General features: G+C 51.5%; 1 protein-coding gene across 4 annotated transcripts in view; it reads left to right on the forward strand.

Moving 5' to 3' along the window:
• ZC3H3 (zinc finger CCCH-type containing 3) overlaps positions 1 to 13244 on the forward strand; it is an 87868-nt gene that overhangs the window by 7806 nt on the left and 66818 nt on the right. The window contains exon 1 of one of the 4 annotated variants that reach the window (XM_084749270.1): positions 600 to 748. The exons of the other annotated variants lie outside the window; for them this stretch is intronic. Coding sequence (XP_084605396.1) covers positions 673 to 748 — 76 coding nt within the window. The 5' untranslated portion in view covers positions 600 to 672. Of the gene's footprint in view, positions 1 to 599; positions 749 to 13244 lie in introns of those variants that run through there. 4 annotated transcript variants of the gene reach the window in all.

Consider the following 13244-nt stretch of genomic DNA (forward strand, 5'->3'; position numbering starts at 1 on the left):
TCCTAGCACACATGTTAGGTGGCACATAACTGCCTATATAGAACTCCTGTCCTAGGGGATCTGACACCTTCAGCTTTCATGGACAACCCTCCCCCCACTATTAAAAATAAAAATAAAATGAATTGGCTGAGTATAGTGGCACCCCTACCCCCACCCCAGACAGACTGGCCTTGAACTCAGATCCACCTGCATTTGCCTCCCGAGGGCTGGGATTAGAGGTGTGTGCCACCTTTTCAGAGGATCTGGTACACGCCTTTAATCCTAGCACCCGGGAGGCAGAGGCAGGTGGGTGGATCTCTGAGTTTGAAGCCAGTATGGTCTACAGATCAAGTTCTAGGACAGCCAGAGCCACACAGAGAAACCCTGTCTTGAAAAACCTAAAACAATAAAATAAATAAATAAAATATTTTAAACAAACAAACCTTGGCCTTGCCCTAGAAATAGAGCCTTTTTAGAGTTAGTCTGGTAGGTTCTGGGCTGGGGCTTGCTAAGGGCTGGGTAATAAGGACTAGATGAATTTTCACTGTGACATCATGCAGATCGTGGGCTGACCTGAGACCTAGCAGCCTCCCATGGCTTTCACATAAGCCCCCTGGGCATAGTCACCTGCCTCTAGGGCAGAGTTCTTGGCGTGTGGCAGGAACCATCCTTCAGCTGTAGTGGCTCTGTGGTATGAATGGACCACTGATAATGTTTGTGTGTAAGAAGCAGAGTGACCACTCATTTTGGATCACTGGAACAAGGATAGGTAAGGGTCCTGGCCCCTTGACTGGCCAGGTATCACTCATTGAAGATCCTATTGTCCTGCCTAGGGTGAGCGTCTGCTGGGATGGAGGTTAACTTTAAGGAAGTGCTCAGGGAGTCCTCCCAGTATGTGCTCTGTTAGCCTCTTTTTTTTGTTGTTTGTTTGTTTGAGACGGGTTTCTCTGTGTAGTCTTGGCTGTCCTACACTTGCTTTGTAGATCAGGCTGGCCTCAAACTCACAGTGATCCGCCTGCCTCTGCCTCCTGAGTGCTGGGATGCTGCTGTTAGCCTCTTCTTAGCCCAGTACCCACCCTACCCAACACTCATCACCAACTGGGTAGCTCTTTTGCCATCCTCAGCCTAGGGCTGGCACCAGTCAGGACTGGAAACCCTTCAGATGTTCAGTGTTTTCTGGGAGCTGACCCTCCAGCTTCTAGCTGTCCTGAGGGCAGCCTCCCCAGAGCTCTGGCCAGTCCTTCTTGGTGTCTGGGGTGAGGCTGCCTTCATACAATGGTAGGACAGCTTCTCCATTGTCCTCCTGACTGGATAAACAAATGTTCTCAAGGCTGCTGACCTGCTTGATCGAGTGTGCTTTTAGGCCCTGCCCATCAGCTGCCTTCTTTGACCCCTTAAAAGGCCTTATGTTCCCTGCTCCTGGCAGAGTTCCCAAGCAGGCTTTTCTGGTATATATGGATCCTTTTAGAATCATGTTTTTTGTTTTTTGTCTTTTTACCAATTGTGGGGAAGGGGCATCTTGCCAGGTAGTTTAGGGCATGGGAGGAGGCCCATCTATATTTCTCCTGTAGTTGTAGCTTCACACTTAGTTTGTCCATTGCTCTGTGATACTAGGGAGTGAGCTTAAGGCCTTGAATGTAGCCAAGCACATGCTCTCCCGTTGAGCTATATCATCAGCTCTCTTGTTTCTCCTTTTGTTTGTTTGCCTTTTTAAAAAAAAATAATTTATTCGGATTACATCTAAATTGTTTTCCCCTCACTTGTATCTTCTCGTCTCCACCCCCCCCACCACCTTTCCTAGGCCTATGACAGAAAGGGACCTCCTCCCCCACCTGGTATCATCCTGGTAGCCTGGTTACCTTTCCTTTGAGTGCCACCAGGCTTTCCCACCAAGGGGAAGTGGTCAGTTAGGGGGCATCATAGTTCATATTAGAGTCAGTCCCAATGTTTTGTTTTGTTTTTGAGACAGGGTTTTTCAGTATAATAGCCCTGGCTGTCCTGGACTTACTTTGTAGCCCAGGGTGGCCTCTGCCTCCCAAAGTCATGTGCCACCACACCCGGACCTCTTTTTAGCTTTTTATTTTGAGGCAGAGTGTTACTAAGTCTTTCAGGTTGGCCTTGGACTCACGCTGTAACCCAGGGAAGCCTTGAATTGTGATCTGCTTCAGCCCCCTGGGTAGCTAGGATTGGTTACCCTTCTCACCTCACACACTTATTTTTAAAGCCTAAGCTGTGTGTGTAGTTAGGGATGATCCTGAACCTGCTGCCTCTGCCTCCCAGCACTAAGATTATAGCACGAGCCACCATCCTGCCTTTCACTTCTCCGCCTTTGCCAAAAGGCTTTGCCTCCCATTAAGCCTGCCTTCTCTCTAGCTAAGTTAGGTCCTGCCCCTTTGGAAGCCCTACCCCCTTTAGAAGGCCTTGCTCCTTCTTGGCTAGGACCTGTTCATTCCTGGGCCAGATCCCACACCTCCCTAGCGAAACCCCACTTATTCTGGCCAGACACTAGGCTTTGCCCCTTCAATAGGCCTCTGAAGGCCTTGCCCAGCTCTAGCCAGACCTCTCTGTGAGTAGGCCCACCCACTCTGTCTAGCCAGACCCCAACCCTTTGCATCCACCTGCTTACTGCAGTGTGATCCTCTTCCCTGGGATGTCCAGGCCTCCTGCCTTCATTGAGGCAACTGCCAAGTGCCCATGGCTGCCTTCCAAGCTTATCTGCATTAGGATCATGATGGCGTTCACACTTCCTGCTTCCTTTCCTACAGCGTGTGCGTTTCTGTGCTTATTGTCTAGATTGCCGTCCTAGAAAGGCCCTGTATGAGGACGTTGTCCTGCTCTTGTCACATAGGCCTGGGTCTCTTGGTCCAGAACAAGAGCAAGAGTTAGCTTATTCCATTGCAGAAGCACTGTTTGGGGCAGCATTCTCCTCTGCAGTCCTCTGGGTGAACGTTGTTTTCTTTAATTCTGTCACAGACATATGTCACATTCTGTCACAGATATGTGTTTGAAGCCCATCCTGGCCTCAACCCAAGGCTCTGATTGGGTGAGCAAGCCCTGCTGGTCTGGGGATACCTGTTTGATCTGCCTTAGGCTGGGCAGGGCATGGTCAGTGTGCGCGGCAGGTGTGCATCAGGGTGTGTTTGATTGCCTGTTGAGAGCAGCACTGCTCACGTGGGAGACCTCAGGTCTTTCCTAGGTCCAGAACTGTTGGTGCATCATTATGTTCAGCAACTGAGGACAAGAGAATCTGAAAGGGACTGACCTGGCAGGAGAGACAACAGGCCTACCCGTGCCCTGTGCCAAGTGTTTCTGGTGGGTGGGGGCCAGTAGTGGTATGCTGGGAGAGTCCATGAGCATCCTTTAGCACTGGCTGGATATGGGATGATACTGTCTCACCACCTGTGCCACCGAGGACAATTAAGGAAATCTGGGAGCAGGAGGCTTGGAGGATGAAAGTGCTCACAGGCTGGTTATAAGCACTAATGTGAGCTGCAGTCTCTCAGGTGCCCAGTCCTCTGCTTGGCCCTGAGCTGTATGGCTTCTGGGGAGCTGACTTCCAGCAGAGTTCAGCCAGAGAGCAGAGACTGGTGGCACAGAACTTAGAAGTAGCAGCTTGGTTGTGACAGCATCTCTCCCTACCTCACTTGGGCTTGGGCAGTGGCTCTTGGTGGTCTTTGCTGGCTGCCTTCTCCATTGCAGCCCAAGGCATGGTTCTTATCTTGTAGGGGAGCAGAGAGCTGCAGTCAGGACCCCAGGGTGACAGCAAGGACGCATGCTGCTTTCTCTCTAGTTGTAACCACAGCTGTGGCAGCAGATGTGATGGGGAGGGTTGTGCATTGGAGCCTCGGGTACTTGTCGGGGTGCTCAGAGAGGCTAGTCGTACCTGGCAGGGAAGGGCTGAGGGCCAGGGGTCTCAGTGAGAGGTCAGGCTTGATTGACGCCTTTAATGCTGGGTGCTGGGAGCAGCCACATCTGGTATTCAGGTTCTGGAAGTTCCCCGAGATACTGTGCACATAAAATAGCTCAGGCTATCTAGGCTGGTTGGTGCCATTGTCTTGCTGAGGGAGTTTGGACTGTCTGTGTTCTTTGCACTACTGTCTGTTGTTTGTTTGTTTGTCTTTAATCTATATAATTAGAGTTGACTGGCCCCAGGGTCTCTGCAGATCAAGGAGCTGGAGCCTTCAGGTGTTTCAGACTAGTGTGGTATTCCTCTGTGTTGTGTAGTGGTGGCAGCAGTGGTGGGGTGCCTGCTGCGGCTGCTGCTGTCTGGAAAGTCCTGGCCAATGCCTCAGGGGTCTGCGATCCATTGCTGCTCACCGCTATGCAGCTGGGCTGTTCAATTTTACTACGGCTATGGCAAACACTGTTAAAGGGCATGAGAACAGTTAAATCTGGAGTCCTGCTTTCATAAGGGAAAAAAGAAAATGCTGAATTAGGCTCTGGGAAAGGCATCCGCAGCGATCCTTGGATCTTGCATAAATTATCAGGCACGCTGGAGGCCTCCAATTTTACGTTTGTCGCAACCATGCTAATTAATTATTCCACAAGAATTGGCATGAAGACACGTGTGTGCTACTCCTGGTGAGCTTGCCCCTTCTGACTCCTGGCTTGGAAAGGGTGGTGTTATCAGGGTCGCTGGAGCTTGCTGCGTCTTTTTTATTTGCTTGGTTTTTGTTTTGGTTTTTCGAGATGGGGTTTCTCTCTGTAGCCTTGGCTGTCCTAGACTCGCTTTGTAGACTAGGCTGGCCTCGAACTCACAGCCATCCACCTGGTTCTGCCTCCCGAGTGCTGGGATTAAAGGTGTGCGCCACCACGCTGGGCGTGGCACTTGCTGTATCTGTAAGACAGCTGGCCCTCACCCTCTGGCTTAGGATGGTTTGGCTAGCTTCTCTGTAGACTGAGGTGAGCATAGTTCTCTTGTCCCTTTGCTCCTGGTTGAAGAATTGCCTGTCTTCTACGCGTCCTGACTGACTTTGAATCAAATACCGCACCGTGGCCACTGAGCATGGACTGGCTTTAGGGCCTCAAGAGCTTAGCTTCACACTGGGTGTTGGGCTGCAGAGTTAAGCTTTGTCCAGCTGCCTCGTGCAGCCCACAGAAGCTGCTGACTCCCTTGATACACTGCTGAGCACCCAGGGTTTTCCCAGGGAATATGGGATAAGAACTGTTCTAGAAGCCATCCCCCATGGCCTGGTCTGTCCTCAAGCACAGTCAGCAGGGCCTAGAGGCAGATGTGGGTCCAGTGTAGCAGTGCAGTGGGTGCCAGTGTAGGCAAACACCCCTAATACGGAGTTAGAACCAGTTGTGGTGGGCTGCAGGCTTCAGGACATAGTGCCAGGGTTCTCGGTGGGCCAGGGAAGAGGCCCAGACCAAACCTGTGTCATGAGTGTGAGACAGATCCAGGGGCCAGGATGCTGCCGTGAGCCAGCCTTAGTGTGTGGCTCTCCAGTGCTGGGCTGCCCCAGTAGTAAGCTTCCTAGGAGCCTCTTTTTGTTGACTAGTCCTCAGGCAGGTGGTTGGTGGTTATAGGAATGCGATCAGTCTCACTGTAATGGGGCAGGTGGTGGAAGTCGGTGAGGCCAGAGCACACTCCTCTGGGTGGAGAGGCACATGCGTTCCACCCAGCTTGTTCCCGTGAGTGCTGTTTTGTCTGTGGCACTGTGTCTGCAGTCCCCGCCTGGTGTTGCTTCTTATGCCATTTGGGGCTGGAAGCTGGGTGTTCTGCATGGGTTTGGCAGACCATGCTGTAAGGATTCAGAACCCCCAAGTTGAGATGTTTCACATGATGGAGAACGATGGTGGCACATCGTGCCAAACAACCTGGCGTGGGCCACTCGCTCATGACTCTGGCTGCTCAAGGGCTCTTCCCAGGTCTACTTAGCCATACTTAGGGGAGAACTTTCCCTCTAGAGCCATGTAGAGCCAGAGGCGGCAGCACTGTGATTGGTGCTCACGACCTGAGTCCCATGGAGTGATGCTGGAAGCTGCCTGGCTTAGAAGGGTGTGCTCATGATGAGCTTGAGAGCATTCCATGGGGTTTGTTTTTGGTTTTTTGTTTTTTTCCTGCGTAAGACAGCTGGGCATGGAAAGCAGCTGGGTAGTTGGGACACAGTGTTCTAGGACAGGCAGGGTTCCTCTTGGCTTCTTGCCAGGGATTCTTCCTAGGTTGCCTCCACGCTGTGAAAAGACCTGACCTGGTCTCCTCTGGTCAAGGTCACTAAATAGAAAGGGTGTTATTCCCTGTAGAATTGCACTGGGAGCTCCAGGGCAGCCAGGGCTGGCGAGGAGGACAACTAGGCCTATGGGGGGGGGGGCAGGAGGTGCCTGCTGAGGGTTCTGGGGATAGGTAGCTGAGTGGAGAGTCATCTCACTCCATGCGCTGGCCTTGTGGAGAGGAGCAGGGTGTGGCTTCATGGGGCTAGAGGTCAGGCTGCCGTTGCTGCTTGACGGGTGTAAAGAGACCTTGTTTGACACCTGTGCTGGAGCCCAACAATAACATTCTGAAAGTTAGCCAGGGTGTGTCTGAGTTTGATATGAGCAGCCAGCTGGCTGGGCCTGTTCCTGCTCCTCTGCCTAGCCAGTAGGCCGGGGCTTGAGGATTGACAGCTGTGTCTAGGGTCTCTCAGGATATATTTTGCTCAAAACGAGTCTCTAAAAGCATTCTTTGGCCATTTCCTTTATGCCTGGGTCTTCTTACTTTTAAAGGGAAGCACATGCCTGGGTGGGGTTCATCTGGTTCCAGCTCAGGATGGCCTCTCATGGGCAGGGCTGCTGGGCATGGTTGGTGAGCATCTGACGGCAAAGGCTGTAAATCACCCTGCCTCCCATGCCAGGGACCCAGGTCTGCCCTGAGAAGGAGGGTTGATTGGGGTTACAGTGCTTGAAAGTCAGCAAGCAAAGAGACTGGATATGGAGAGGCTCATGTTAGGACCCACCTACCACAGAGGCCTGTCAGCTGAGTATTGGAGGAAGCACTGGGTGGGACAGGTACTTTATAGCTATCTAAATGTGCTACCTATAATTTTACTCTAGGTGTAGCTTTTCAGAATTATTACATTTTAAAAAATAAATTGATTGACTGATTGTGTGTGTGTGTGTATGTATGTGTGTGTGTGTGTGTGTGTGTACAGTGTGTACATATGTGCCACACTATGCGTGTGGAGGTCAGAGGATGCCTTCCACCATGTGGGCCCTGGGTGTTGAACTCAGATTATCAACCTTGGTGACAAGAGCTTTCACCTGCTGAACCATCTTACTGGCCTTCTTTAGCTGTTTACCATAGGTTAATTTTATTTATTTATTTATTGTTTTTTGAGACAGGGTTTCTCTGTGTAGCCTTGGCTATCCTGGCCTCACTTTGTAGACCAGGCTGGCCTCAAACTCACAACGACCCACCTGCCTCTGCTTCCCGAGTGCTGGGATTAAAGGCGTGTGACACCATGCCTGACCTACTTTATAGTTATGTGACTTTTCCCCCTTTGACCTTTGAGTTATAGATGGTACTTTTTAATTTGCAAACATGTAGGGATTTTAAAGTTATTTTAACTAATGATTTCTTATTTGAGTTTGTGTGTACACTTGAATTTCAGGCCATTTGATATTTCTGCAAATTTGTAGCTCAACTTGTGGTTTTGGTAAGTTGCATTTGAAAAGAATGTTATTCTGACTAGTCTGAATCTCAGAGATCTTCCTAGCTCTGCTTCCTGAGTACTGAGTTCTGGGATCAAACTACACCAGGCTCATTTTTTCAAGTCCAAGTCTGGAAGGAAACATGCTAATCTTGTTTTAACCTCTTTGTGCTGCGGATTGAACCCAGGGCCTCACAGAGGTTTTCTGCACTCTACTGTACTGAGCTCTGCATTCAGCCTGCTGCTGTACTTTTAGAGGCCGCCCATTACTAAGATAGCTGGCCGTCCCAGTGTCTGTTGTGTATTTTTCTTAGTTTTGAGACAAATCTGACTTACTCACATGTTCGGTTATTTTATATAGAGTAGTAGACAGTGTTTGTGAGAAATGTGAAGAAACTTGAGGATGGATACTGTCTTCTTTCGGGTGTATGACAGGACCTCCCATGTCAGTCTTCTAGGCCAATGGATGATTGTCCTGCCCAGGGAGGGGCTCTTTGCTGGGCAGGCCTGGCTGGACTGTAGCTCTGTAAGCCTGTTGCCTGTGGAGGAGTTGGGGTATAGGTCCATTAAAGCCCAACGATGCCTTGTGAGCCTCTGGCTCTTCCTTGGCAGCACCTCTCTACCCGCAACAACAGTTCACTAGGTTTGATGGCCTGGTAGCTGAGCAGTGTCTGTCTTGGTTAGGGTTTCTGTTGCTAGGATGAAACCCCATGACCAAAAGCATCTTCAGGAGGAAAGGAAACTTCACTGAAGGAAATCAGCACAGGATCTCAAGGTAGCAACCTGGAGGAGGCCATGGAGGAGTGCTGCTTACTGCCTTGTTCCTCACAGCTTGCTCAGCCTGCTTTCTTATAGCAGCCAGGTCTGGCCCAGAGGTGGCACCACCCACAGTGAGCTGGGCCCTCCCACGCCAATTACCAGTCAAGAAAATGCGCTACAGCCTTGTCCCCAAGCATTTTTTTTTCAACTGAAGTTCCCTGCTTCTCAAATGACTCCAGCTTGTGTCAAGTTTACATCAAACTCGCAAGCGCAGAGTATTTGCAGAAGAGGGCCCAGAGTGAGCAAGGGGAACGTGCTCAGTCCAGCTATATGTAGCTTTACAAACCTTGGACTCACTTTGTCATCAGCAGGCTGGGTGTCTGAGGTGCTCTACCCAAACTGCCATTAACAGAAGAAGGCAGTTGTGTCTTGGCGACCTATGTGCAGCGCACTGACTGTGGCTCCTCAGAGTGTGTGGAGCAGAGTGGCAGGAGGACTGCTTGGTAGAGGGCAGCTTCTGGGCTCCTGGAGGTGCCTTCCTCCTGCAGCCTTCTCCTTTGTCTGCCTGGAGGCCCCTGGGAGAGGCGTGCGAGAAATCCTGCCTGGTTAGGATTCTGAACCTACTGTGGCTGATTTGAGATGTGGGGCTGCAGAATGTGGTCCAAGTGGAAAATACCCACAAGGCTGTACTTGGGTGAGAAATGCCTGTTTGCACCCAGCGCATAAAGTGGCCTGCTGAGTGAGAGTGCATGCTGGCTGCATCATAGTAATGGGTACTGACAGGCCCCGAGGAAACTGCAGGGAGAGGCAGTACTTTGGAGTAGCCCAGGGCATTGGGCTCTGATGTTGAGGCCTGTTAGGTCTCCAGTACTAATTCACGTTTTGGCTAAGTGCTCACTGGCTCAGGGATATTATAGAATACAGACAGGAATGAGTGGGGATAGCCCATAGCAAGCAAGGAGAGGCTAGGGTGGGTCTTGGGTTTCCTTATAGCTTATAACAATGCTCTTATAGCCCATTGTAAGCTAGTATTGTTGTTAGGAGGGCAGCCAGGGAAAAGAACCGGGGGCTGATGGTGCCACCCCTGGCCAGGAGACCCAGTGGGGCCTTCTGTATGTACTTGCTCATTGAGGAATTGCTGCAATCAGAGTCTAGGTCAGGCCAGAAGGCCATTTGTGGTGCTCTTGGTGGGAACTCCCAAGACTGAGCCCCTTGCTGGTTGATCTTCCTCTTAACATCTGCAGCCCTCCTGGCCCACAGCCTCTTCGGGAGCACGTGACCCAAATGGAGCTCCACCCTCCCATGAGAACCTTGCCCACTGGAGTCTGGAGGAGAGTGGCATCCTTACCCCTGCTCCTGGGGTCCCTTTGGTGGTTCCTCCAATGGAAGATCCTCAGATACAGGCTCTACGATGTGGCCGCCTCAGGGCCAGGCTATGTGTGTCTCTTCTGCTGTCAGAGCATCTAGATAGCATAGGAAACCCTGGAGAGAAAACTACAGTCACTGTGGCCTTTGACTTTTTGTGGATTTTCTCATTGCTCATCCCATCCCCTGTGGCCATGGCCATGGTGGTGGCTTGGTATTGCTAACAATAACTTGTTTGCTGTAAAGGGCCCTCATTCTCCACAGGTGGCTGGTACGTTACCATGGGGAAGAGGCGTGGATTAGGCAGAGCCTGCTGGAGAGGAAGTCTTCAGGGCCAGGATTGGCCAGAAAGCACCACTGTCACATAGCTAGGGGTTTTTAGGGCTCATAGCCTTCCAAATGGAAGATTTAGTCTAAATGCATAGAAATTGATGGAATTTGTAAAGAAAATCTATAACTGGGTACGATGACTGTAAATCCAGCAGCTTGTGATCATTAAGTGTCCGGTTATTTGTGGCTTTGTCTGAGTGTCTGTCTCTCAGTTCTGGCAGGAAGGAACCCTGGCCCTGGAGATAAGCCCCTGGGTCCCAATCTCTCTTTTGATACTTTTGATCCATGAGTCTTCTGGGGCTTCCTCAGGGCCAGCAGCTCTTCATGGCCTGCATGCTTATTTCCACTATTGACTGGTCCCTGCAGAGTCAGGACAAAGCATCCAGTCAGGTAGACTGACAGGTCGCTGCTGTAGGGAAGTCTTCTGATTAGAAGCCGAACTCCATCTTCTCCACTCTCTCCCACAGTACTGAGTCCCAGGTGGGGTGATTCCCAGGTGGGGTGATTCCCAGGTGGGGCCAGTCTTCTCTTTTGGGGCTAATGCATAGGCTGCCACAGGCACCTGTCACATAACCAGTCACAGGCTGCCTGGCCTTCTGCTGGTATGAAGTGGGTGGGGTAGGCTTAGGGGCCCAGCTGATTGTGAGCCTGCTGTCTCAGTTGGATGTCCCAGCCAGGTGGCTCTGGCTAGTGTAGTTCAACATAGGGCCTGCCTAGAAGCTTGCTTGTGTTCTTTCTTCCTCCTCCTTGTGGAGTATGAGATCTAACTGGGACACCAGAGGGTTGGTGTCACCTACAGAGGATAAATCCTGGGCCGTGACCATGACTACTTTCTGAGCCCTAGCAACCTGAGAAGAAAGTTTTGGGACGGTTGGGCAGTCTAGCAGCTGGCAGCGGACTCCTCATTGTCTCACAGGATGCCCTGGGACTCTGAGTGCCTCACATGAGGACGGCTCCTGGTAACTCCCTTGGAGTAATAGCCCCAGGCAAGTATCAGGAAGCTTGTTGGGGCTCAGCAGATGACAGGTTCTGGGGAGCTGCCTGTTACCTGCTATAGCTGTGCTAGGGGAGTAGATGTCAGAGCCCACCTGGACCCGCTCCATGTCAGCCACCCTGCTCCAGGGAACCCAGAGCTACACATTCACAGGAGAAAGTGCTGTGCCCAGACATGGTTCAGATACCCCTCCCAGCTTGTTGAAGTATGGTTGGGGCTCTGTGAGACATGCTGCTGTCCTGGATACCTATCTTGAACAGTCATCCGGAGCCCAGGCTCTTATAGCCAGGGCTGAGGGTGCTCCAGCTGCAGAAGGTCCTGTGGTCCAGTCCTCCAGCCGCCTTCTTTCATTCTCTGCGGTCTTCTCATCTCAATTAGTCCTAAAGCTGTATGTTTCTCTACAGATCACTCAAAGCTGCATGGGCTTGGAAGGGATGTGGCCGCTTTTCTCTAATTGCCCTCTCTGCCTCAGCAGCCATGTAAGTGGTAGGGCGCATGTCTGTGGGAGCCTTGCAGCGGGCTGGTGTCACCTGCAGAGGCTAAATCCTGGGTGGTGACATCGCCCACGTTCTGAGCCCTGGCCACCTGAGAAGGTTTTTGGAAGGGGTTGGGCAGTCTAGCAGCTGGCAGCCAAGTTGTCATGTGTGTCTCTCAGGATGCCCTGGGATTCTGGTGGCTCCCGTGAGGACACCAGGCCCTTCTGAGCTATGGCCACACCACAAGTCTAGTTCTGTGTGCAGTTGTCAGGTAGGCTTTGGGGGCAGGCTCGGGTTGTTGCTACTGATTTGGGGTGGCTCAGGATTAGCTGCTACTTGGTGAAGCTCCTCTGTGGTGCCATTAGCCCAGAGGAGGCATCGCCCTGGAGCTCTCAGTCCTTGGGCACTGTAGGTGAGTTAGAGGGCTGCACCTGGGGGTGGGTCAGTACTGTTTGAAGATCTACCCGCCAGTCGGCCACTGCAGCTGTCTGCCTAATTCTACTTGACTGGTGGGCTTTACCCCTCCGCCTTTCCACAGACCATAGCATGGGTCCTTCCCCTCCCCCCTTCCCTCCCTGATCCTACCTCATTGGAGGGCTCATGTGTCGGGCTGTGTTGAGGACCCTTCCTCTGCAGGATACCCTTTGCCTGGCCTCGTATAGCAGGTTTATTGCTACTGGATAGGAGACTCCAGAGGAGAAGGATATATTTTTCCTATTTTGAGGGGGATGGTGCCTATCCTACCAGTGGGCTTCATTAGCGGCCAGGGAGGGAGCTCTGTTGCCTGCTGGGATCTTTACTGGGCTGAGGGTCAGGGGAGGTTGTTGCTGATTTCTCAAGGCCCCAGTCTGCACTGTCAGCTCTGGGCAGGTCTTGCTTTGTCCTTTGTGTGTGTGTGTGTGTGTGTGTGTGTGTGTGTGTGTATACCTGTGATCATGAATGTGCAGAAGCACAGGGGAATACATTTTCTGAAAGCTAGGATACGAACTAGATCTTCCCAAAGAGTGTGGTTCACAGTGCAGGCTCAATGACACACTCCCAAAGGGCCTGGCGGTGAGGCCTAGCATCCTTAGTATCTAGCTTCAAGGGTTTCCCTCTGCAGCTGGCTCGCTGAGCTATAGAAGGCCAGCGTGGCCCAGAAGGAAACTGAAGAGTGGCCAAGAAGAGCCTGGTAACCCGGTGTTAACAAGAAGAATACAGCTTCCTCGTAGTTGTGCCTCTTTTTATAGAGTGTGGTTTTCAGGCTTCCTTTCAGAGCATCTTTTCCTGGCTCTAACTCAGGAAGTAAGAGGAAAGATGCCAAGAGAAGGCCAAGTTGTGGAGAGCAGGATGCTCGTGCCCTCTGGGGAAGCTGACAAGATGGAGTTAGGCCCTCAGGCCATCTGGCAGCCACTCAGTCTTGTGTTCTATCCTCTTGACTTCAGAGTTTAGCCAAGCTCCACTGGTGGGAAGGTTACATGCAGCTCACAACCAAGGGTAGGAGGGAGTGAGCCCAGTGACAGACAGTTCAAGCTATGGCTTTTTAGGGTAAGCGGAGGCTGCCTTCTCACCTGGCTGTCCAGCGGAATCATTTATTAACTTTAGCAGCTCAGGTTCTTGGGGCCTCAGAGATGCAGCCTGGCCTTTGTCCTCTCCTGCCACTTTGCCTTGAACACCATGCTGATGTTCACAAAGCAGGGCCTGGAGTCCTGTGGATGTACTAGCTGTGACCAG

The sequence above is a fragment of the Acomys minous genome (assembly GCF_964271855.1).
Source record: "Acomys minous genome assembly, chromosome: 12".
NCBI lineage: Eukaryota > Metazoa > Chordata > Mammalia > Rodentia > Muridae > Acomys > Acomys minous.